Genomic DNA, 26,210 nt, shown 5'->3' with positions numbered 1-26,210 from the left:
AAAAACACTGTGAAGCGGTATATAAATCTAAATGCTATTGCTATCTACCTCCTTGATAATACCTCTAACACAAACATCTGCCTATCTGAGGCTCTTGGGAAGGACTCAAACTGGTGAACCAAAACTCCAAATCCAGTCTAAACATATGGCTGACTGGGCTACATATAGTCATATGCCATTGGATTCGACAATAATAAAAATAATCACTCCCAGGTATTTACAACATTAAAAAAGATTACCGACAAAAGCTGCTAAAAACATAAACAATCAGAAGTAGTAACTGTAACGGCTATGAGGACTTATTCCGTAACATGCTGAGCCAAAAGAAAACAAACTACATTGTAGCTTACTAGCATGATGTGGGAATCCACTCAGGTTCAAAAAAAAAAAGGCCAATGCAGAATATAAAAGCAGTAATATAAAAAAAATGTGCTGCCAGCATTATTATAAGAAAATCTTCTGAGCCCAGGGTGTTATGTGTACCAATAACCTCCTGGTTATGCTGTTAACAGATGAGAGATCTTGCTTTGTATGTACTCGAATTAGACATTTCAATGGGTTTTTTTTTGGTATTTCAATGGCTTTTACGATTTCAAAATGTTTCAAAGATTTTAATTGCAAAATGTGTTTCTGAATTGTGAGCAGCCCAGAGTTGTTCGCTAAAATGGGCGTCCGTAGAAATCAAACAGATGAATAATCAGGTTATTTACTGCCTTGCTTCATTCAACATGGTCCATTTTTGTAGGGCAAGTATTTTGTGCAGATGAACAGAGTTGGAAGGGACCTTATAGGTCATCTAGCCCGACCCCCCGCCCAAGCAGGAGACCCTACACCATCCCTGACAGACAGCAGTCGAGTCTCTTCTTGAAAGCTTCCAGTGACTGAAGCTCCCACAAGATAAATGCCCTTGCCAGGATGATCAATGCTTCCCTTTGATCTTCTCACTGACCAAAATAAGAACAATGCATCTGTATGATAGAATGGGGAGCAGAGGATGAGAAGAACAAGCAGCAAAATAACATCGTGGGAAGGGACCTTGGAGGTGATCAAGTCCAAACACTCTGCTAAGACAAACAGCCGTCCAAGTCTCAAGGAGACGCCAACACTTTTTCTAACTCAGCCTCAAGGCCAATGGACAAAGTTAACCCTTGCTTGGATTCTCCAAGCAGCGGACAGGAGAACTTGTGAATGCTCCAACACTGGAGGTTTTTAAGAAGAAGTTGGATAACCATTTGTCTGGGGTAGGGTTTCATGCCTAAGAAGGGGTTGGACTATAAGACCTCCAAGGTCCCTCCAAACTGAATGGAATACTGCATCCAGTTTTGGTCGCCACGATGTAGAAAAGATGTGGAGACTCTAGAAAGAGTGCAGGGAAGAGCAACAAAGAGGATTAGGGGGGTGGAGGCTAAAACATATGAAGAACGGTTGGAGGAACTGGGTATGTCTAGTTTAATGAAAAGAAGGACTAGGGGAGACATGATAGCAGTTTTCCAATATCTCAGGGGTTGCCCCAAAGAAGAGGGAGTCAAACTATTTTCCAAGGCACCTGAGGGTAGAACAAGAAGCAATGAGTGGAAACTAATCAAGGAGAGAAGCAACTTAGAAGTAAGGAGACATTTCCTGACAGTTAGAACAATTAATCAGTGGAACAACTTGCCTCCAGAAGTTGTGAATGCCCCAACACTGGAAGTCTTTAAGAAGATGTTGGATAGCCATTTGTCTGGAATAGTGTAGGGTTTCCTGTCTAGGCAAGGGGTTGGACTAGATAGAAGACCTCCAGGGTCCCTTCCAACTCTCCTATTGTATTGTATTGTAACACTCTTATTCTATTCTATTTTCTATTCTATTTTCTATTCTATTCTATTATTTTCTATTCATACCAACCTGGAACATGGCAATGTGCAGCTGCACCCTCTGGAGACTGGTCTTGCATGAAGAGATGCTGGTCTCCAGCCTCCTGACCAGGTCGTGCTTCTTCCACGCCGTGTCATATGAACTGGCCAGTACGGTGGCTCGGTTCATCACCAGCTGGGAGTACTTGCCGATCTGGATGTTGTGCTCCACGGCTTTTTTGCACAGATCGTCCACCGAGACTTTGCTTTCGGCTCCGAAGTCCTTGGCTTCGACTTGAGCGATGATGTCCACCCCCAGAGCGCTGATGAAGCTGCAAAGGGTGAGTCCCAGAGCCTGATTGGGCAGGCCGATTAAAAGCTGGCGGACGAAGTCAGCGGTGAAAGCTTTGATTGGCTTGGCCATCTGGTCTTCGCTAAAGCAAGAATTCCGATACAAGGTCTTCACGTTGACGATGGGCACCGGTCCATTCACAGTGGTTTGATCTTCCATGGAATTGATACCTGGGGGAGGAGGAGGAAGGGGCGGGGAGAAATAGGGTGACGCCTTTAGAACAAGTGTATCCCCAAAACCTTGTTGGTAGGGCCAACAATGGTGATGTTTTAGATCAAGCAGACATCATAATGGGAGAGTACGGGTGATCCTCCATGTCAGGCCTGCAGTCCTATTCCTTTTAGGATCTTTGGCCTGCCACACTCTCTCTTATTTTATTACGCTGTTTCATTAGTGGGGTAATTGGGAGGGAGGAATAGTAAGGAGCAGAATGTGTTGTTTTCAAAATAAAAAATTCCTTTCTAGAAGCACAAGGTCATCCTTTGTCTCCGCACCTCTGCACCTGACCGGAACTAGATGGGTGGAAATGCTAGCGTGGAAGTGGAAGATTGGACCATGTGATAGGCTTGTGGGTGTGGGGACAAGATCGTGAACTTTCAACTGGGTGGGAACTCTGGGAAGCTTTCAGATTCGGGTTTCCACAGATGTACCAACATGTCTCTTTTAATAAATTGGAATTTTGAGGAAAGCTCTGCCTTGGACTCTGATTTAATTGTGGATGATATTTGGAATGCTGACACTCCATTTACTACCACAATTGCTAAACAGAAACAGTTAAGTGAGTTTGCCCCATTTTATAACCTTTCTTGCCACAGTAGTTAAGTGGGTCACTGGGGTTGTTATGAGCCACGGTGGCACAACAGTCCAGAGAGAGATGCCCTCACACGGCCTCCCTTATATATACACCTTCTTAAAGTGGCAGTAACCCTGCTGGCTCATCCTCATGTCAACATCTCGGTTTACAACTTTACAGCAGCCGGTCAGCTATTAAATCGTCATTACCATGACACCAATTTTCTTATTACTTTTTCCCATCTAAAGTTAGTAATATTTGCCTCCGAGTTGCTTTTTTATTATTCAAAAGCCCAAGGCAAGAACTGCTATTTAAGCAGGTCTGTAGTGGGAAGAAAAAAAATTAAGAAAAACCTCTACATATTTACCTGAAAGAGTCTTAGAAAAAGTGCCACAGAGTTTGAAAAACTCCTTTATTGTCTGTAGCCTTTTCAAAAAGAAAATCTCTTCTAAGACTTGCCGGTTGTTCTCGTCATCAAAAAAGTTTGTTTGAGTGCTGCGGGCTTCCCTGATTATATCAATCTTGCGCCAGGCGGCAGGAATTTCCATCTTGTTTAGCTGTAGGACAATTAAATTAAGCAGAAAGTTAGCTTGCCTCATACCTACTTTAATAAGTCTTGCTGAGACCCAGGATGCTAGGGTGGTTAAAAGCACTAGAAACTGGGAGACCAGCAGTTCTGCCTTAGGCATAAAACCAGCTGGATGACTGTGCCAGTCACTCTCTCTCAACCCTAGGAATAAGAAATTGGCAAACTTGTTTTGGGAAAACAAAACATTGCTGGGACTCATCCATGTAATCACCAGCAGACAAGATTGACTCAAAAGGACTCCCCCCCCCCAAAAAAATTTGCATGCAAATCTATACCTTTTCAACCAATAAGCCAAATGCTGTTTCCACTTGAGCGAACATGCCATCAAATGCTACCAGTAACATCTGGCCTGCTGACATTTTAGGGGTTTCATCAACGGAACCATTTCTGGGTTGAATCAGTTCGCCGTACTGGGCATGAAGCATCCTAAAGAAAGAAGCATTTTTTCACTTTAAGCTACGTTTTATCCTGAACAGACACGTAGACAGGAGCAGTGGCAATGGCTGCCCTGAGGCTGCTGCCTACACAAATTCACTTATTCACTAACTGTATTTATAAAAGCACCATACTCCTTCAAGACTCTTAGTGGTTTATAATAGAAATTAAACTCAACCACGAGAACAAGAGACATCAATAAGTCAAATTCCACAAGGCTAGAAGCATTACTCACAGTCCTTCCAGCCATGTGCTTGACCATTTAAAAGCTCTGTGAAACCCTCAATATTAACCACTTTCTAAATGTCAGCAGAGAAGAGATGTCATAGAGATCTGGAGGGGAAGGAGGGTTGTTCTAAAGGGATTGGTACCATGACTGAAAAACATTGGCTCTTCTTCCCTCACCGCCTACTGAATCTTACATGGGGGAACCCTGAACATCCCTAATTGAAATAATAAGCAGATGACTCTGAAGGTACATGGGCATCAAGCCATGTTCGACTTAAAATTCAACTCTCAAATTCAATTGAATTTACAGTAGAATAGAATAACAGAGTTGGAAGGGACTTTGGAGGTCTCCTAGTCCAACCCCCTGCTTAGGCAGGAAACCCCATACCACTTCAGACAAATGGATAGCCAACATCTTCTTAAAAACCTCCAGTGTTGGAGCATTCACAACTTCTGAAAGCAACTTGTCCCACTGATTAATTGTTCCCACTGTCAGGAAATTCATCCTTAGTTCTAGGTTGCTTCTCTCCTTGATTAGTTTCCACCCATTGCTTCTTGTCCTGCCCTCAGGTGCTTTGGAGAATAGTTTGACTCCCTCTTCTTTGTGGCAGCCCCTGAGATATTGGAACACTGCTATAATGTCTCCCCTAGTCCTTCTTTTCATCAAACTAGACGTACCCAATCCCAGCAACCGTTCTTTATAGTTTTCACCCCCAGTCAGTTCACCGGCAACCAATCTCTCGTGTTTTATGACTGTCATTCCTCAGAAAGTGGGCTATTGTATTATGTATGAACTGAGGCTTCCAGATAGTCTACAAAAGCAGCCCCATTAAGAGTAGACTAACCTGTTTAAAGGAGGTCAGGATGGTTGAGTTCCTGATTCTTTTATCCATCCTATTCTCCCCAGATGTTAATGAAAAGCCTGGATAGAATGAACTCAAAAGTCAATTGAAAGATAAAGCTGTCCAACTCCTTACCTTGCAACGTCAATGTAGTGAGAATGTGTTTCTTCCTCAAGACCCATGGCTGCGTTCCTTAAGTAAGACTGGAGAGACTCCACCAGGTTTTGCAAAGGAACATCGGTTATTTGCTCAATGAGGGTATCAAGCTCATTCAGCATACTTTCCAAGGTATATTCTCCTTTCATTAAGCACCTAAGAGCTTCCGGAAAGATGATCTGACGGAAATTTGAATTCAGTTCCTGTCGGAAAAAACACAAATACTTCAAATCCATAGGCATCCAACAGAAAGAGTCAGCACTGCTTAAATTAGGTGTTTTTTCACGCTCTTCCATTGGAAGGTCATGTGAAGCAAAAAATAACTTCACGGCAGCCTCAAGTGTTTTAAAAGTGTTTGCAGAAGCAAACTGTCTTCCGGGCACTGATAGGAGAGTGCATGTTCATATATACATGAGTTTGACCCCTGCCTCCTATTTTGAATTAATAGATTTTATTAAAATAGATGGGGAAGAAATGGAGATAGTAACAGATTTTATTTTCCTGGGCTCCAAGCTCACTGCAGATGGGGATTGCAGTCAAGAAATTAAAAGAGGCTTGCTCCTGGGGAGGAAAGCGATGGCAAATCTAGACAGCATCCTAAAAAGCAGAGACATCACCCTGCCAACAAAAGTGCGTCTAGTCAAGGCGATGGTTTTCCCAGTTGCAATGTTTGGCTATGAAGGTTGAAAGGCTGAGCGCCAAAGAATGGAGGCCTTTGAACTCTGGTGCTGGAGAAGACTCCTGCAAGTCCCTTGGACTGCAAGGCCATCCAACCAGTCAGTCCTAGAGGAGATGAACCCTGGCTGCTCTTTAGAAGGCCAGGTCCTGAAGAGGAAACTCAAAGACTTTGGCCACCTAATGAGAAGGAAAGACTCCCTGGAGAAGAGCCTCATGCTGGGAACAATGGAGGTCAAAAGAAGAAAGGAACGGCAGAGAAGGAGGTGGCTGGATGGAGTCCCTGAAGCATGTGTTCATTAAATGGACTCCAGGGGATGGTAGAGGACAGGAAGGCCTGGAGGACCGTTGTCCATGGAGTCGCGATGGGTCGGACACGACTTCACAACTAACAACAACAATTTTGAATTATTTTTGTTTTAAGGTAATGATTGTGAGAGAAGCAGCCCATGAAGGGAGAAATGATGTGAAGGATGACAATGAGCTGGCAGTTTCCCAGTAAGGGGAGAGCACCTTCCAGAAAGGGGTGAGGGGCGAGATTAAAAGCAGCCCAGCCTGGAGCTGAGTAGGAGACAGAGGAAGAGAGTCAGGACAGCCACTCTCTCGAATCTCCAAGGTTATACAACTGTTAGAGAGCAACATAGATTTAGTCTGGCAAGATTCTGTCTATTGTCTGTAAACTGAACTTTGGTTGAACTGTTCCATGTTGTTCATGGCTTAGCTTGAAAATGGTGCAGGTTTACTCCATCCAGCTATTTTCTTTAACTTTTAAGAAAATAAGTAGCAATAGCACTTAGACTTATATACCGCTTCATAGTCCTTTTACAGCCCTCTCTAAGCGGTTTACAGATGCAGCCTGTATTGCCCCCAACAATCTGGATCCTCATTTTATTGACCTCAGGAGGAGGGACGGACGGCTGAGTTAACCTTGAGTCGGTCAGGATCAAACTCCTGACAGTGGGCAGAATTAGCCTGCAGTACTACATTCTAACCACTGTGCCCCCCCCCCCCCATAACACAAATTCGATTTAAATATTGTTCTGTCACGATTTATCCCAACAGAATCTCTGCAGAGTAACAAGATGTATTAAAAGCATACTTTACCTGAAGGGAGATGTAAACTCCATTAGCGAGGTGAATAGCTTCTGACGCTTCAACGGGGTTAGGAATGTCTAAATCTTGAGGTGTCAGGTGGCACTGTTTGAGTAGCTGGACAAGACAGGTGACGTTGCCACTCATGCTACAGAGTTCTTCCAAGAACCAGGCTCCATCGCGGGACGTCAGGTCAACAAGCTGTTCTCCGGCACTGGATGCAGCGCCTTCCATCATTAAATTACGCCTAGGTAAGACATTAACTTGGTTAGTAAAGGCAGATGTTCTTTTTTATTTTGAAAGTTGATGGGGAGGTATTAAAAATGACATTTGGGGCATTTCCTTCTTTCAGCAGTTGAAAGAAGAAATATAAACCAAGATAAAGGGAAAATAAAAATAAGAGTAAAGTACAAATAGTAAAAGACAAGTAAGAATATGTGGCATCTAAAATGTCATTGAGGTTACAGTTTTACGATATATGAGTAGTTATTTATGAAGTTATGAGAAATTATTATAGGTGGTCCTCGACTTACAACCATTCATTTCTGACCTTTCAAAGTTACAACACCACTGGGGGAAAAAAAAGTGACTTAGAACCAGTCTTCACACTTACAACTCTCCGCAACATTCCGACAATCACAGGATCAAAATTCAAGTTCTTAGCAACTGGCATGTACTTATGATGGCTGCCCTGTCCTGGGGCCATCTGACTGTCATTTGCAACCTTCCCAACTGGCTTCCAACAAGCAAAATCAACGAGGGAACCCAAATTCACTTAATAACCGCACACTTCACTTAAAGACTGCAATGATTCACTTACCAACTATGGCAAAAAGGTCATAAAATGGGGTGCAGTCTGCTTAATAACTGTCTCATTTAGCAATGAAAATTCAGACCCCATTGTGGTCACAATTCAACATCTACCAATATGTCAGTTTTAAAACTAAAAATCACTGTACGGTTTTAGACCACAAATACCAGGTTATCGTAATAAGGTAAAGGTTCCCGTCGCACATATGTGCTAGTCGTTCCCGACTCTAGGGGGCGGTGCTCATCTGTTTCAAAGCCGAAGAGCCAGCACTGTCCGAAGACGTCTCCCTAGTTGTGTGGCCGGCATGACTAAACACCAAAGGCGCATGGAACGCTGTTACATTCCCACCAAAGGGGGTCCCTATTTTTCTACTTGCATTTTTTACCTGCTTTCGAACTGCTAGGTTGGCAGAAGCTGGGACAAGTAACGGGAGCTCACTCCGTTACTCAGGGCTAGGGATTCGAACTGCCAAACTGCCGACCTTTCTGATCAACAAGCTAAGCGTCTTAAGCCACTGAGTCACCGCATCTCTTTTTTTATTACATGATAATAAAACTGGAGATAACACATTCACCGTGTTTTATAAATTATAATCGGTAAATCCAAAAGATCAAAAAATGTTTTGAAAGCGGAAACAGTCTCCTCCCAACACAGGAGCCACTCGTGAGTCCATTTTTTGCCAAGCATCTCACCGGGTGAGGCTGCAGAGAGCAGAGATGATCACGCTCGCTAAGCTCAGGGAACCCTCTTCTCCGTTTTCGTGGAGGAAGACTTTGATGCAACGCTCAATTTCCTTGAGCTGCTCTTCACACACCGGAACCGTGACGGCTTCCTGCTTCAGCCGTTCTACCTGTCGGATCAGCCTGCTGTTGATATCTGCCGCGTAGCGTTGAAGTGTCATTTCCGTCGTACTGATAAACTGACACACCGCCGGAGGAGGCTGAGGGGCATACTGTATTTCATACCTGGGAAAGCAAAAAAATTATAAATGGTTTTTTTTTTTAAAAAGGAACACTCTGCTACCTGAGTTTGCTATAATGCCAAACCTAAACCACTGAGCATGAGCTGTGTCCCATCATTAAAACGCTATAATCTTCTCAGAGAAAACATTGGAAATGGCATAATAATAAAAGAGTACTATAAAGCAGCCGAGCTTGGCAAAGTTAAAATGCACAATTAATCATCATTTAATAACCCCATAATCTCTTGAGGGGTGGAGTCTGGGCAACTGAATGGAGCTAGCAGAGTGTTTGAATGGCCGGATGCCCTTCCTGCTGCCAATGAGGCGTTTTGTTCAGCAGATATATTTTCATTGTGCCCAGAGAGAGAAATATCTACCTCTAGGACTGAACTAACAGCCTCCAGATTGTGAGGTGAGCGCTCCATCTCTAGGCCAGCACACCGCTCTTTAAAGTGCACAATTGATACAGGGGTCAAAATACTTTAAGAAAAAAATGTGTATTATCACATGCCAATATATAGCACTTAGCAATAGCACTTAAACTTATATACCACTTCACACTGCCTTACAGCCCTATCTAAGCAGGTTACAGAGTCAGCCTATTGTCCCCCACAATCTGGGTCCTCATTTTACCCACCTTGGAAGGATAGAAAAGTCAACCTTAATCCGGTCAGGATCAAACTGCCAGCAGTCAGCAGAGTTAGCTTGCAATACTGCATTCTAACCACTGCACAACATGGAAGGAAGGAAGGGAAGGGAAGGGAAGGGAAGGGAAGGGAAGGGAAGGGAAGGGAAGGGAAGGAAGGAAGGAAGGAAGGAAGGAAGGAAGGAAGGAAGGAAGGAAGGAAGGAAGGAAGGAAGGAAGGAAGGAAGGGACAATATCACGTAGACTTGCATACCGCTTCACAGTGCTTTCCAGCCCTCTCTAAGTGGTTTACAGAGTCAGCCTCTTGCCCGCAACAATCTGGGTCCTCATTTTACCCACCTCGGAAGGATGGAAGGCTGAGTCAACTTTGAGCCTGGTGAGATTTGAACTGCCAAATTGCAGGCAGCCGGCAGTTAGCAGAGGTAGCCTGCAGTACTGCACTCTAACCTCTGCGCCACCGCGGCTCATAGATATTCCAAATAAAGCTGTCTTTTGCAATTGGTGATGATGATTATCCCCCGATATATGGTTTTACACAGTAGTTAAATAAACCATAGCTTGGTGCAGTGTCTAATCAGACTTATGTATGCTTCCAAGGGGGCAACTGTAGTACTGTCCACTGTGCCACCTCAGCTCTGTATAGCACTTTAATGAGTCACAATGGAGGAAATTAATTATTTTGATCCCTTCCTTTTATAGGAAGGAGAGAGGGGGGAGGGAGGGAGGGGGAGAGAGAGGGAGAGAGAAGAGGAGAGAGGGAGGGGGAGATAGAGAGAGAGAGCGCTTACTTCCGATAGAGATCCTGGCAATGGTCGATGGTCATGTTAACAATGAGGTCTTCCATCCAGACCTTCCACTGCTCGACACGGTGCTTCTGGAACACTGTTTTAGGATACTGTAGCGCAACGGTGGCGTAGTTGTGCAGCTGTTCCAGGCAGCCACGTAGAACCGAGCGCCTCTGCTGGAGAAAAGCACCAACCTCTCCTTCTAGTTGTTCACACTGGCTGATCAAGTGGGCCTGACCCGCGTTCTGAAGGAAGGCGGTGGCAGGCACATAGCTTGGAGGACCTTAAAAAAAGACGAAACACCAGGAAAACCTTTCAAATCTACTCATGTTAAGAGAGAAACATCCATGGCAGAGTTGCCCAACCTTTTCAGCTTTGTGGAGCAGCTTGGGGGATGGGGAGAGTGGATGGCTCAGTGTGTGCATGCACTCAGTTCCATTTGCCTGAGGCACTCATGCAAATGGAGCATGGATGGACTCGCCCTCCGCTTTGGGCAGCCCAGTTTTGAACAGCTCATGGCCTGGGGGATTGGGACCAGTGGTGGGTTTCCATTTATTTTGCTACTGGTTTGCTCGTGCGCATGCGCAGAAGCATCTGGGTGGGTGGGCGGAGTCTCCCACCACCGCCACTACCGGTTCGCTCAATCTGGGTCGTACCGGGAGCAACCCACCTCTGGTTGGGACTCTGGCCTATGGAGTTTTTTAATCATCCCAGTCATGGTTATTCTGAAAGTGTTTTCTTCCAAAAGGCACTTAGACTTTCTTGGAAGGGGGGGGGGGTGTTCCACCCTTCGAAGCATTTTGCTTCACATCCCAGAAGCTTCTTGAGTTCTGAAGAAGTTCTGAAGAAGCTTCTTGGATGAGGAAGTGAAACGTTTTCAAAGGAAAAAAATAACCCAAGGAAGCCCAGTTGCCTTTTGGAAAAAGCACCTTTGGGTTAGAGAGAAATGCTCTCTGGAACATCTGGTCATCAGTAAAACTCTGGACCAAGCTAAAATTATTGAAACAAAACAAAAACAAAACAAACTTAATAGCTGGCCATTAACACTTTAATTAACCACCAAATGAATAGCTGTAGTGAAGGACTCCCTATATTGGCCTATGACACCACTACTTGTAATGACTTCACCTTACTGTGAGTATGTGAAACAAACATGTTTTTTTTTTAAAATAACTGTTGATCTATTGCCACATGCTGTCTCAGAATAGCCCAACCCTCCCTCTCGTACCAAGATCCATCTGAGTGCTGATCTCCTGAAGCAGGCTTGCAAGTTGAGTAGCTTCCAGATTACTAAAAGCAGCTTGGTAGTGTGAGATCCACTGCTCAAATTCATTCAGTTTCACCTGGACTGCTTCCTGCACGGCTCTCTGCTGAGACTGCAGCTGTGTATGCTCAGAATATCTGTATTTTTATTTTTGAAAAAAGAGGGGGGGGTAATGAAGACATACAGCTCAACTCAACATTTCGAGGTAGCTATTATCAACTTTACATCATTTGATATGTTATTCTTTGGACACATCTGCTAAATGGATTGAAACTAATTATTTCCCAACAACTATTTTAAAAATCTAGAGCTGGTTTAGCAATTGTCCTTTAAAAACACTGAATTGAGTAACAACATAAAATGTTCTTTATTTATTAAATTTGTTTGCAGGTCATCTCCCTGCAAGGTGAAAATTGTTCTTTAATTGTTGATAAACATGTTAAAGGCTTTACACACTCCTAATTCAAGTGTGTTAATTTTCATAAGGGATCAACCGTAAGTAAACAGCCAAGCCCACCATAATGAACTTCCAGATTCCTTATTATTTTTTTACATTTTTCAAAAATCCTTGAACACTTCACTGCAGTGATGGGTTTCAAAAAATTTTGGAACCTCTTCTGTAGGTGTGGCCTGCTTTCCGGGTCCACTGGTGGAACCTCTTCTAACCGGTTCGGTAGATTTGACGAACCGGTTCTACAAACTGGTGCGAACTGGTAGGAACCCACCTCTGTTTCACTGACCTGACTGCAAGACAGTTTTCTTTCTTTTTTTTAAGTACTAAACAAAAATTAGTGTCCAGGTTTCCTCACCTTAAGACCCACAGCATGGTCTATCAACTATAGTTGACTAGGGTTTCATAAATTATTTTGAGACTCACCAAACCTAACCATCATTTAGCAAAAATAACTTACCTGTGCTGCAGTGTGTGAGAAGGATGCTCAACTCCTTCGGCACTTTCCAGATAATCACTCTCTTCTAATAGTTTGCCTTGTAATTTTTCAATATCTGTCAGCTGCTCTTGCAAATGTAAATATTCCCCTAAACTGCTATCCAGTTTAGGAATTACAGTCAGCATTTCATCTCTGTTTTTAAACCAGTTGACCTGTGAACAAATGTTACATTATAAGTAAGGTAAACTGAGTATTGTAAGTTTCCTGGGTTTTAGTGGATGCAAATTAACACAACAGCAATAGCAATAAGATTTACCGCATTTTTCGGAGTATAAGACGCACCCTTTTCCCCTCAAAGAAGAGGGTGAAAATCTGGGTGCATCTTATACACGGAATACAGCATTTTTGGCCTACCGAACCCCCCCCCCCTTTGCAAAAATGGACAAGCAGAGGGTTTGGGAGGCTTACTAAGTGCTCCAGAGAGCTGGGGATGGCAAAAAGGAACAAAAAACTGGCTGTTTTTGCCCCCCTCCCCAGCCGCCGGGAGCACTCTACAAGCCTCCCAAAGTCTCTGCATGCCTTTTTTTTTTCTTTTTTGGAAAAAAAACGAGGTGTGCAGAGGGTTTGGGAGGCCTGCAGAGTGCAAATTTTTTTTAAAAAAATTTACCTCTTCAAAATTATGGTGTGTCTTATACTTCTGTGCGTCTTATAGTTCGAAAAATACAGTATATACAGCTTTGCAGTGTTTTACAGCCCTCTCTAAGCGGTTTACAGAGTCAGCATATTGACCCCAACCCTCTGGAGTCCTCATAACTCTCCACTCTCAGAAGGATGGAAGGCTGAGGCAACCTTGAGCTGAGTGGGAATTGAACTGCAGGCAGTGGGCAGAATTAGCCTGCAATGCTGTACTGCTCCATCACAGTTCAGTGGTTAGAATCCTTTCATTATTATATTATTATCTCGACTTTTGTCTGAAAGAAAATTTGAAATAGTGTAATGGTGAACCCTTAAAAATAAGGCAGGTTAGGAAACAGTTTACCCAAGGATTATGTGCTACTGTACTTTATTGTTAATGGATTGAATAAGAGAATCTAGAAAGCCTAACAGAGATTCAAAAGACAATATACGAAAGAGAATCAAGGAGAATATACAAAAAAGAATCAAGGAGGGGCAATCTTGAGGTTCTTTCTAACTGTCACGGGCTAAGCTTAAGTTTACTTAACAGCTGTTGAATATTTTCTTCAAGGCCATCTCTGTACAGTAATTTAAAGTTTCCGAAATGGTTATCGGCAATAATATTTGCATACTGCTGCTCAAATTTAGCATATTTAGCTCTTTCAAATACAAACCCATGTCAAGGGATGATAATACCTTTATTTCTGCAACTCTCGAGGAGAAGAGGCTGCGGGTAATGTCCCTCTCCATTTCTCTTTTGCTCTGTTTGTTTTCCGCTTGCTGCCCCCCGCCGCCATACACAGCTCCGGCAAACCCGGCTTCGCCACCTGCGGTCCAGTCGACGAGCGGGTCATAGACAAAAGCTTCGAGTAACGTCAGCAGGGTTTCCCGTCCTCGGCGCATGATGTGCAGGACCTGTTTCAAGAACAGCTGCATTATTTGTGAGCCCAAATCAACATTTACAGGAAGGGTTTCTGTCCAACATCTTAGCAGCAGGGCCTAAGGAGGTCTCTTGTAAAAGGGAATACTGATAATCCTTGACTTATGTCCATAACAAAGACTATAAATTTACAGTCGCTAAGTCATGACAATTGTAAAGCGGGTCATCATGTAACCGGATCTGATTTTACAATCTTTTTTCTAAAACAAACACCAACCACAGTTTTTCAGTGAATCCATTATTTGCTATGGGATGTTTTTGCTGAAAACTGGAATACTGATTTTTGGCTAACATGTTGAAAAAATTTAAACACTCACAAATGTGAGTTGGTTGACAAGTGTCCGAAAAGTGGTCACATGACCACAGGGGCAGTGGCCTTGGGACTTTGGAACCAGGTTAAGATTAAATACATCTTGGGAAGGGATAAGGTAAAGGTTCCCCTCGCACATATGTGCTAGTCGTTACTGACTCTAGGGGGCGGTGCTCATCTCCGTTTCAAAGCCGAAGAGCCAGCGCTGTCCGAAGACGTCTCCGTGGTCATGTGGCTGGCATGATTAAACACCAAAGACACACAGAACGCTGTTACCTTCCCACCAAAGTGGTCCCTATTTTTCTACTTGCATTTTTGCATGCTTTCAAACTGCTAGGTTGGCAGAAGTCTGGGGCAAGTAGCGGGAGCTCACTCCGTTACGTGGCGCTAGGGATTCGAACCTCTGAACTGTCGACCTTTCTGATCGACAAGCTCGGCGTCTTAGCCACTGCATCTACTGAGCCACTGGGAAGGGGAGGAACCTTCATAACTTCGATCGATAAGTGTTGAAGACCAACTGCAAGCAATATGACGAAAGAGAAAAAAAGGGTCTCAAGGATCTAATCTCCCAATGTCAGGCCTGATTCTCCCCGCTTACCTGTTCACAAGAAAGCCTGAAGACCCCTTCCACTTTTGTCACTCCGAAGGCAGTTTCAATGTTTTGGGTCATCCGGAAGGGGACTTTCTCTGGGACTCGCAGGCTTTTCCCCTTCTCAAAGCAAACGTTGTAATCGATGTGCACAACTTCTCCTGTCGTCATGTCGATCAGCACGTTATCCAAATGCCTGTCCCCGAGACCAATGATGTAGCCAACCATTGACATCACCGCAGTCGAGCGTGCGTACGACTTGGAAGAGGAAACAAAAATTGACACTGTAAGTCATCTATTTTCTCACCATCTCCTTTCCCCAAACACCCCTGCTCACCAATGCTTACATAGTTGAGTTCTAAATAGGAAAAACCACTGAAGGGAACAATGTCAAGGATGTATAATTATATAAAGATAATGATGAGAACATCTGGGAATTGTAACCAGGTCTACATCTCGACCAAAATTAGGCTGAGGGTGGGGTTTAAAAGCACAAATATATATATATATATATATATATATATATATATATATATATATATATATATGTGTGTGTGTGTGTGTGTGTGTGTGTGTGTGTGTGTGTGTGTGTGTGTGTGTGTGTGTGTGTGTGTGTGTGTGTGTGTGTGTGTGTGTGTTTCTTTTTGTGCTGATAAATAAATAAAGAGAGACTAGTATAGATCTATTTCAAGCTATTTAGCTCTCATCAGCTAGCCATACTCTTACTGGGATTCGAACCTGTGCTGTATTGCATCTTAGGCAAACGTATATATATATACACTTTACTGTTCTGTTTTTTTTTAAAGGAGGAGAATATATGTCAATATTAAATATGTCTATTGAAAAGGAACTATAAATACCATCAACATAAAATGGAGCTTGCTCAGAAGCTGAAATACACCAAGTAAATGAGATGAAGAGTGGGAAGTAGAGGAGAGAGGTAAGGGAAGAAGAGAGGGATAGAAGAGAAGGCAAAGAGGGGAGAGGAGGAGAGAAATGAGGAGTGGGAAGTAGAAGAGAGAGGTAAAGGAAAGAGAGAGGGATAGGAGAGAGGGCAAGGGGGAAGAGAAGGAGAGAAATGAGGAGAGGGAAGTAGAGGAGAGAGGTAAAGAAAGGAGAGAGGGAGAGGAGAGAGGGCAGGGGGGAAGAGGAGGAGAGAAAGGAGGAGTGGAAAGGGGAGAGAGGAGAAGGAGAGAGGAAGGGGAAGTAGAGAAGGAAAGGATGACAGAGGGAAGAAGGAGGAAGGGAGGGGGAGGAGAGAAGGAGAAGAAAGTGATGTATATATGGTGTATGGAGAACAGAAGAGCCAATAATTGTTTTTGGGAGTTGATGGTAAGATGAATTGATGTCAACATTTAATAATACAATAAGTGCTGGCTATGTAATAGTATACATTGTGATATGTTATGAAAATGAAAAAAAAATCTTCACATAATAAAAAAACACACAGAGAGAGAATGCCTTCGCAGTAAATGCAATCATATCTTTGGGGTGTGTCATACAGACAGGGAGAACTGTGTGTGCATGTTTCTCCATTTCCAGGGTTGTTGAACAGTCGGTTGGGGAATTGTCACACCTGTGCCTGGAATCCTCCTCCAAGCCCCCCCCTCCCTCCCTGCTGCACATGGACAAGCTGTTTAGTAGAACTGCCAGTGTTACAGTCAGAATTAATGGACCCCCAGAGTCATTATGTAACTCTGAAATCATGTTTTACTGTTTACATCCTTATAAAGGGAGAGAAACCATTTTGGAAATGACTCTGAATGTTTTGCCTTGTTTTGTTTTTAAAAGCCCAGCAAATCCAAACGAAAAGTTGAGTGGTACAGATAAATTTATTTTTATTTAAGAAAATATATTGTATTTTTCAGAATATAAGACACAGTCCCCCCCACAAAAAAAAAGAGACTGAAAATTTGGGTGGGATTGTAGCTTTTTGAAAGCTATTTTTCAGCCCTAATGAGGCACTAACGAGTGAAGTGATCTTCCAGGCTTCCCCTGCTTTTCTCATTGCTTCTATCTCCCACAATCAGCTGTGCTTTAGAAGCTGTTTTTTATCCCCAATCACGGGACAAAAAGCGAGTGCGAGCTCAAAACCAGCAAACTTATGTGCTGAAGCTGATCAGACTAAGAACGATAGCCAGATGAATACCTGGTCGGCAGAATTTTTTCCCCCCTATTTTCCTCCCCAAAAAACTAAGGTGCGTCTTATACTCTGAAAAATATGGTATATGTCTGTCTAACTCGCACTCAGTGACTCCAGGTGGTTTACAAAGATAAAAAAATCTCATTAAAAAAAACAATAAAAAGCAATAACCCTCCACCCCTGGTGACAGCAATTGGTCAAAAAAGCCACTTGATGGGCTCTGGGTTCTTCAGGCCGGTTGGCAAAACCAGGTCTTCAGAGCCTTGAAAAAGAGGGTCAAAGGGGGGGGGGGAGGGGGAAGTGTTATCTAACTGACACAACCTGTGGTGGGATTCAAATAATTTAACAACCGGTTCTCTGCCCTAATGACTATCTGGGTAGGTGGGGCTTGGTGGTCATGTGACTGGGTGGGCTTGGCCAACTCAAGGTCACTCAGGTCGATGGGCACTTCGCCTTAGCTGTTATAATGTAATAAGGGTTAACCGGAGAGGCAGTTTCTGTAAGCAGGCCAATAAAGATTAGGCTAGAAACAACACTAGAATGTTTCCTTCCTGCCTTCCTTATATGATTAGCCCTGTAAAGTGGAAAAAAACAAAAGGAGATTTCTTCCAACAATCGGTTCTCTGAACTACCTAGAAAGTTACCAACCGGTTCTCCCGAATAGGTGCGAACTGGCTGAATCCCACCATTGGACACAACATACATCCAAAGTCTTTCATGTGTTACCTGGGTCACTCTCCACCATTCGTCAGGTGTGGCACATGACGACCAAAGCTCTTTAGCTAGAAGACTCGGGGGTGTGGCTTCCATTAATTCTTCCAAAACGGACTTCATGACATTCAGGGGCCAGTCTCGACGGGAGACGTCCAGACTAAGTCCAACTGCTTTCAAGGCTGGTCCAATTTTGCTGTAGTAGAGTTCGCTGGGTCTGGGTACGATCCCTGGGTTCTGTGGGGCCTGGTAGGAATCCTGCGCATAAAAACACTGCCTGTTAAATGTGCTTTGCCCAACTCACCTCAAGCCAAAGAATGTTATTGGAAACAATTGTGCCGCACATTGAACGTTACACATTATCAGCTACTCGATAATTAATGATGGATATAATAAAACTTAAGGAATGACCCTTTTACTATTCCCATTTCAAACCATATTATTCTGGATGGGACAAGAAAATGCAACACGTCTAAATTAAAAATTATGTGACTTGCCTGTCAGCTGATGCATCTTGTATCCACTTTATTATATAATGGAGAAACTATACCATATTGATTACTAAGTTTAAGGCAGGTCCCCAACCCCCAGTCCATGTCCTGGCACTGGTCAGTGGCATGCCAGAAACTGGGCTACGCAAACAAGTGAAGCCCCATCCGCGGGATGAAGGCAGCAAAACCACGCCCCCTCTAGTCCGCAGAAAAACCGTTCTCCATAGAACTGGTCCCTGGTGCCCAAAAGGTTGGGAGCCGCTGCTCTAAGCTAAGGAGAGTGAGGAACAATAATAATGTATATTGCTTATTGACTGCCCAACTTCTTTCCAAGATCCAATGGTGTATTAAAGACCTTTCTTTCAACAGTTACCTGCTACTGTGATGCTCAAACCCAACAGGACAGAAGGCAAAGCTCTCCCTGCCTTGAGGCCATCCTTACCTAATTAATACCCTCCAGGAAGTACCAGGCTATGTATTATGAGGGTTACAGCCCAGTACCATCCAGATACGATTTCCCAGCGTCCCCCAGCCAGCAGGGATTAAGGGAGTTGCAAAAAGAGCTGGAGGGCAGCAGTTTGGAGAATGGCTGCTCTCTGAGCTTAGGTTTTTTTCCCCCCGATTTAAATAGGCCTGCTCTCCTGAAGTCTCCAGCTTTAGATCGGGGTGTCACACTGCAGTAGGGTTATTTGACCTCGGGGCGCCGAGGTGGGTGTAGGCAGGTCAACATCACTGTGGTGGCCCAAGCGCTCTGCCAGCGAAAACAGGCTCCCAAGCTCCGTTTTCAGCTGCGACGGCCTCCTTGCAACCCTCTGCCAGGGAAAATGGAGCCCTCCCAAGCTCTGTTTTTGCTGGCAAAGGCACCGCGGGGCGGTCCTTCCTTCACTGTTTCCAGGGCAGCCCTGAGGGCCGGGTCTAAGCACCCCACGGGCCAGATTGGGCCCCCAGACCTTGAGTTTGACACCTCTGCTTTAGATGGTGGAGGAATTAGGGTGTTCAATAAAAAGAAACTGGCACACGAGTTAAAAACCACCACCACCCAAAAAAAAAAAAAACACCAAAACCTCAGGGAAAGAAACCACCTGATCCGAGTTTGAAGCGATCCCATCTAAGTGCAATTATTTACGGAATGCGGATGCCAAACAACGCACGGTCTTTCGAAAGAGGGAGCCCCCTGCGTTGTGTTTACCTTCTGGGCTTGCAAGGCCGCCTCCCGCTGCTGCCACCTCTTGTAGAGCCCAAACAAAGGCGTGGCTCCATCCACCCACTGAATCAGGCCCGACCTGGTTCCCAGGGGAGTCACCGAGTAATGCCTGGCATGGAAACGCGGCGTCTCTTGGCGATTGATGGTAGCAAACATGGTGTTGACGATTGACAGGAACTGCATGATCCGTTCGTCCAGATGCAAGTCTTCCAGGCCTGTGCAGAAAAGCAGAGGAGGGGAGGGGGTTAGGTGGGACGTGCCTTCCTTGGTCTCAGCACACAGGCTCCCTTTGGGGATTGGGGCTTGCGTACAGGGAGTGCTCGATTTACAATCACAACTGAGGCCCAAAATTTCTGTTGTGAAGCAAGACAGTTGAATTTTGCCTCATTTTACTGCCATTCTTACTGTGGTGGTTAAGTGAATCACAGCAGTTGTTAAAGTTAATCAAGGGGCTCCAGCAGTAAGTCTGCCAACTTACCGTATTTTTCAGAGTATAAGACACACCTTTTTCCTTCAAAAAAGAGGCTGAAAATCTGGGTGCGTCTTATACACTGAATACAGCATTTTTTGCCTCCCAAAACCTTCACCAAAATGGCCGTGCAGAGCCTTTAGGAGGCTTCCAGAGCGCTCCTGGGGGCTGGGAAGGTCAAAAATGAGCGAAAAATGGCCCGTTCCCCCCCCCCCCCGTGCCCAGCAGCTATATAAGCTTCCTAAAGGCCCTTTTTTTAACAAAAATGGGCCGGTTTTCATGAAAAATGGGCCATTTTTTGCTCGTTCCCCCCCCCCCCCAGAGCACTCTGCAAACCTCCTAAGGGCTATTCATGCCCTTTTGGGTGGGTGGGGGGGAAGGCCCATTTTTGCAAAAACCGGGCTGTTTTTGGTAGGTCTGCAGAGTGCCAAAACTTTTTTTTTTTATTTGCCTCTTCAAAACCTTACTGTGTCATACTCCAGTGTGTCTTATAATCTGAAAAATATGGTAATAATTAAAGTGACCCAATGGGAGTAACAGAGACTGAGAGAACTCTGGGCATCCCTAAAATAATCCCGCCCTAAAACGCCTTACCTTTGAAAAGATACGGGTAGTTTTTCCCATCGGAGCCGAGAAAGAGGAGCTTCTTCGGTTTGGTTTTGGTTGGCAGGATGGTGATGGTGCTTCCTACGCTGTGTATGGTGACCGTGTCTCTGGCAGACACTTCTCCAGGGAGGGCTATCTCCGTGTTGGTCATGGCAGCCAGCCAGGGGCTGATCTCCTCGAGGCGCAAAATGTAGCTGGCCCGCTTCTGGGCTCTCTGTTGAAGGTTGAGCATCACCTGTTTTTTAAACACGGGCAGGTTAAGAAAAGGTCTGTTATGAACAGGGGGTTGGACTAGAAGACCTCCAAGGTCCCTTTCCTTATTCTGTTATTATTTTGTACATGTTTTTTTTAATAATTTTTATTGTCAGCATCTGATGTTTGTTTGCTTGTTGTTTTTTCCTTTCCCAATTTTATATTTTAACTTTGGAGAGAAATAAGTTATTAAAAAGAAACTATTCCACTTGATGTATTTACATTCTACAAAGGAACCATTTAAAAAAAATTGTCTCATTATATAGGGAAGTTTCACTCATTCTGAGGCTTTTTATCTTGGGGCCTATGGATTTCAGTAGTCTCCATTCCAAGTCCCTCTCTCACTTGGAGAGGGATGCCACACCAAACTTTGCAAACCAAGAGTGAACTCTTTGATACCCTGTTGCCGTGATGACATACCTATGGCATGCATGCCCCAGGTGGCACGCTCTCTGCGGGCACGCCAGCCATTACCCCAGCCCAACTCCACCGCGCATGCATGCACACACGCCTCCCGCTGGCCAGCTGGTCTTCGGGTCTCTGCCACGCATGCCTTCCCAGATCTTCCCAATTTCTTCCCCTCCCCAGCACATCCAAGCTTTCTCCTGCATTTCTGCTGCCTGTGCCTTCCCCGTTCCCCGCAGGTTCCACACTCCGCAAGTGCCTCTCCATGGCAGGAATGCAGGAAAAAGCTAGGATGTGCTGGGGGGAGAAACTGTGGAGATCAAGAGCCCCCCCCCCCCCCCCTCTGTGCCCCATTTTGGCCCTGAAAAGCCTTCTGCACCAACGTGGAAGACAAAACGGGGGCCAGGGGCGCGAGGCACATATGCAGGGGAAGGTTGCATGCACAGGGAGTGCTCACATTGCATTTTGGGGATTGGGACACATTTGTGTGCATTCCCGCGCTCGTGCCCGCGCCTTGGGCACTTGGCGCCAAAAAGGTTAACCATAACTGCTCTATTGTATCCCCACCCAATTTATCTAATGCAGGCGTCCCCGGTCGTAGCACAAAACAAGCGAAGCCCCATCCGCGGGATGCAGGCAGCACGCAAAACCACAACCCCTCCGGGTCTACGGAAAAACCACTCTCCACAGAACCGGCCCCTGGTGCCTGAAAGGTTGGGGACCGTTGATCTAATGCAAACCTTGTGAAGTTGTTTCTACTTCAATTAAATAAGCTGGGGGTGGGGGGTGGAAGACCCCTACCTCTTTGAAAGGGATCCAGCTGCTTCCGGGCTTTGCGGGATTGGAAGGGTTCTTCAGCTTTTCCAAGGCGTTTTCAATGGCGTCCCCGTAATTATCCTGAAACCACTTCTCGTGGGGCGTCTCGGTGGGTGCGGCGGTGATGCTTTGTACATGTTCCAGAGCAAAGACGATGGGTTTCATTAAGGCAGTGTGCTTTTCACGCATGATGGCTATTTTTTCCTCTCTTTAAAGGAAGATGGGAGAAACAAAGAGCAATTAGGGGAAAACTGTCCCTTGGTCTGAAGGACATTGGTCTATCGGCACTATCCCCCCCCCCCACCTAAAAATTGTGCAGAAGTAGAGCATCCTAAAGTATAGAAGAGCTAAACAAATAATTCCCTCAGCACTGTCAAGCCATTCACTAAAGCTGCATTACTATTACTATCAGTCTTCTCATCATTCCTCTTACCCATCTCCTCCCACTTATGACTGCAAGTCTGTAACTTTGTTGCTTGTATCTTTACCATTTATATTGATTGATTCCTAATATGATTTGATTGCATCTTTGTATCCTATGATTATCATTACCATATTTTCTGGAGTATAAGACACAGCAAGGTTTTGAAGAGGAAATTTTTTTAAAAAAGGTTTTGCACTCTGCAAATCTCCCCAAAACGGCCCATTTTTCGCAAAAACTGGCCTTTTTTTTTTTTTTTCCAAAAAAAGGGCATGAGTAGCCCTTAGGAGGCTTGTAGAGTGCTGCTGGGGCTGGGGGGAGGATAAAATTGAGCAAAAAACAGTCTGTTTTTCCCCCATTTCTGCCCTCCCCAGCCCCCAGGAGCTCTATGAAAGCCTCCTAAAGGCTATTCACGGCCATTTTTGTGAAGGGGGCGGGGTTTCGGGAGGCAAAAAATGCTGCATTCGTTGTATAAGACGCACCCAGATTTTCCGTCTCTTTTTTGAGGGAAAAAGGTACATCTTATACTCCAAAAAATACTGTATCTTTTCTTGTCTTTTTATGTACCCTGAGAGCTTCTGCACCAAAGACAAATTCCTTATGTGTCCAATCACACTTGGCCAATAATGAATTCTATTCTATTCTATCCTGTTTTCAGGGAAAAGAATGAGACTCAGAAGGGTTTTTTGTTTTTTTTTTTTGCTAAAAATTCTTTACGAAACCATCCAGCTAATTTCTCAGAGGACATTTCAGGTGGCAGCACATCACCTTGTGCATTGGGAGAGAAAGCTTACTTGCGTAAGGTGTTGTTATTCTGGACTCTCTTTACTTCATCTTCCAGTTGCTGAATCCGCCTGAGGACATACATGTGTTGCTGCAAAAGGACACCCAGCCAAAGTTCGTCCCAGAGAACGGTGACTCGGCGCAGCTCGGCTACAAGCATTTGAACCTAGATTGACATCAACGCAAAAGGTTCTTTTAACGGTACAAAGCAGAGGTGAAATTCAAAAAAAGTTTACTGCTGGTTCTGTGGGTGTGGCTTGGTGGGCGTGGCAGGGGAAAGGATACTGCAAAATCTCCATTCCCACCCTAATCTGGGGCAAGCCAGAGGTGGTATTTGCCGGTTCTCTGAACTACTCAAAATTTTCACTACCAGTTCTCTGAACTACTCAAAATTTCTGCTACCGGTTCTCCAGAACCTGTCAGAACCTGCTGAATTTCACCCCTGGTACAAAGGCAGAAATGGATTTCCCAAGGCTCCTTTTCCCAAAGGCAAAGTGTCAGGGTAATGATGATTTAATAGCTGACCAGCCTCTGTAAGGCTATAAGCCGAGATGATGACGTGAGGATGAGTCAGCAGCGTTGCTGCCACTTTAAGAAGTTGTATATATAAGGGAGGCCATGTGAGGGTGTTTCTCCTTGTGTTCTATCTGCATTGTAGTTCTCTGTCTAAAGTTGGAAGATCGATTGATTGCTTAGTATTTGCCTAACACACATGTATATGTATGTATATATAGGTCTTGTATATAAACCACTGTGACTCTGACACAGGGAGCATCGATTCCTTCCTGCTTTAAGCCAGAACTGTTAAAAGCACGGCAGGTCCAGCTTAAACACAAGCAGAAAAAGTCAGACAGAAACTATACCTGTAACACCATTGTTGGATTTGCAGCTGACAGCTTCTCAACAATTTTGCTGTAGCAGTCTTGCATCATTGCCTGGTCTTCATTTAAGCCCAGTTTGGCCTCCTCCTTGAGGCTCTCTTGAGAAGCCGGAGGGCTGGCCCCATCACACTCACTGCCCAGCAGTTCTTCCCCTTGAATGTTGCCCAAGAAGGTAGGGATTGCTGAGGGGAATTTGCTCCCTAGGTTTTCAAGAGAAAAGAAAGTTAGACTTGCTAGGCAAAAATCCAAAAGTCGACACAGAACACTTTGAATAGACGGGGAAGAACTGTCATAAGAGTGAAACAGGATCAGTAAGGGATGTTTTGCTCACATTAGAATTGCCAAGATAATGTGCTTCATGCTGAGTACAGATTCTCTGGCATTGAGGGGGGGGAAGCACACAATTTCACGGACTAGCTAGATCCCACGCATGCAAAGATTAAACTTTGCAACAGTATGAGATAGATTAAAAAGCCTGCCATATGTACCTTTGCTGGCAAAAAGACTCACAACATGGCTAAAAGATAAAACGACCTAGAGAAATTAGACATTTCAAAAGATGCCGAATCAAATATACCTGAGGCTTGAGATTCGCTGCTCAGAGAAATAGTGCCAACAATTGCAGGGTACAGGATGAGGTGAGGAGAATCTTGTGCTACTCGGCAGAGGAGGTTGCAAATGCTCTGTCGAACATACACTTCTGGGTGATTTAGACGTGAGAAGAGTTGAGGAATTATACCTTTATGAAGACAAAAAGCAGACAGCGTAGTAAAGAATTGATTGGCATGCCGCAACTGATTGTTGTTTTTTGCATTTGACCACTTAAAGCTGCCTTTCAATCTTACTGCCCTGAAACTCTTAACGAGTATAATCTCTTGTTAGCACATGCACCATCCTTGACCATCTTACAGCTCAAGCGTGAAAATGCTTGTAAGCTAGAAATGCTACTGCAAATAGCTATCTTGCCCAGCAGAAGCCAATCTGTGCAGAACTCTTAAGGGGTTAACTCAAAACAATGCAGAATATAGCCAATATTTTGAAGCATGTGTTTCGGTTGATATATCGTAAAATTCATTGGCCTTTTTAGCAATGTTGTCTCACTTGTATTCTATATTTACCATACATTTTCACACCCTGTCAAGAAAATATCTTTTGACTTCCAAATGCACAAAAGATTCCATTTCTGTACCGTGAAGCTGTGAAGCTCAGGGTAAGAAATGGACATACATTTGTGAAGTATGCCACAATATCACAAAAGAAAACACTCAATTCTATACTCACTCAAAATGAGCACCATATAAATGTAACAAATGAATAAAGCTAAAGGTTCCACTTGCACATATGTGCTAGTCGTTCCCGACTCTATGGGGTTCCCGACTTTATGGGGCAGTGCTCATCTCTGTTTCTAAGCCAAAGAGCCACCGCTGTCCAAAAACATCTCTGACATAACTAAATGCCAAAGATTCCATTTCTGAAACGGAACGCTGTTACCTTCCCACCAAAGGTGGTCCCTATTTTTCTACTTGCATTTTACATGCTTTCAAACTGCTAGGTTGGCAGAAGCTGGGACAAGTAATGAGCTCACTCCATTACGTGGCGCTAGGGATTCGAACTGCTGAACTGCCAACCACTCCAGTTGACAAGCTCAATAAATGAATAAAAGTCCTTGAATTCCTTAAGGGAGTAAAACTATATTTTTTCCAGGTCTACCATGTTCAAAATTAAGCCCCATGAAATGCAAAGATAATCACCATGGGGATAATTGCAACCAATTAATTTTCACCTATTAATTCAAGTTGGTTTTATTTCTCTAGAACTGCTTGAAGACTTATGAGAATAGAATTCTGAACTGCTAAAAATGTTCATACCCCGCCATGGAGCTGTAGGAGTCGTTTCCAGTCCATGCTCGAGATACTGCCTCAGTTCCCCGGCGTGTTTCACAAGCAGCCTTAACAACCTCAAGGTGGCCATTACGATGACATCATCAGTGCTCTGTTCTGAAATATTCCTGAGGTGCAATCTGGGATCGTCTTCATCAAGAGGAACCTACGGACCCAAAAGAGGAAACCAGCTCTGCTGAGAGAACAGTTCTTTTTTTTACAAACTTTGGTGGCTTAACAGCATTCTTTGCAAACTGATTAAAGAGCCCAGTTTATAGTATAG

General features: G+C 44.3%; 1 protein-coding gene across 1 annotated transcript in view; it reads right to left on the bottom strand.

The window, feature by feature from the left end:
* SMG1 (SMG1 nonsense mediated mRNA decay associated PI3K related kinase) overlaps positions 1 to 26,210 on the bottom strand; it is a 78,164-nt gene that overhangs the window by 11,382 nt on the left and 40,572 nt on the right. The window contains exons 35-53 of the mRNA XM_087728951.1: positions 25,916 to 26,093; positions 24,625 to 24,786; positions 24,030 to 24,247; positions 23,178 to 23,332; positions 21,948 to 22,170; positions 20,478 to 20,724; positions 19,400 to 19,629; positions 17,735 to 17,977; positions 14,875 to 15,123; positions 13,723 to 13,941; positions 12,373 to 12,563; positions 11,426 to 11,598; positions 10,201 to 10,480; positions 8,498 to 8,770; positions 7,007 to 7,241; positions 5,207 to 5,430; positions 3,842 to 3,992; positions 3,345 to 3,534; positions 1,885 to 2,354 (exon numbers count right to left, since the gene is read on the bottom strand). Of these exons, the coding sequence (XP_087585077.1) occupies positions 1,885 to 2,354; positions 3,345 to 3,534; positions 3,842 to 3,992; positions 5,207 to 5,430; positions 7,007 to 7,241; positions 8,498 to 8,770; positions 10,201 to 10,480; positions 11,426 to 11,598; positions 12,373 to 12,563; positions 13,723 to 13,941; positions 14,875 to 15,123; positions 17,735 to 17,977; positions 19,400 to 19,629; positions 20,478 to 20,724; positions 21,948 to 22,170; positions 23,178 to 23,332; positions 24,030 to 24,247; positions 24,625 to 24,786; positions 25,916 to 26,093 (4,311 nt within the window). The remainder of the gene's footprint in view (positions 1 to 1,884; positions 2,355 to 3,344; positions 3,535 to 3,841; positions 3,993 to 5,206; positions 5,431 to 7,006; positions 7,242 to 8,497; positions 8,771 to 10,200; positions 10,481 to 11,425; positions 11,599 to 12,372; positions 12,564 to 13,722; positions 13,942 to 14,874; positions 15,124 to 17,734; positions 17,978 to 19,399; positions 19,630 to 20,477; positions 20,725 to 21,947; positions 22,171 to 23,177; positions 23,333 to 24,029; positions 24,248 to 24,624; positions 24,787 to 25,915; positions 26,094 to 26,210) is intronic.

This window comes from Thamnophis sirtalis, unplaced genomic scaffold (assembly GCF_051295495.1).
Source record: "Thamnophis sirtalis isolate CommonGarterSnake01/CBP01778 unplaced genomic scaffold, rThaSir2_p1.2 scaffold_14, whole genome shotgun sequence".
NCBI lineage: Eukaryota > Metazoa > Chordata > Lepidosauria > Squamata > Natricidae > Thamnophis > Thamnophis sirtalis.
Note: the sequence above shows the minus strand (reverse complement) of the source record. Positions and strands in the feature narration are given on the sequence as shown.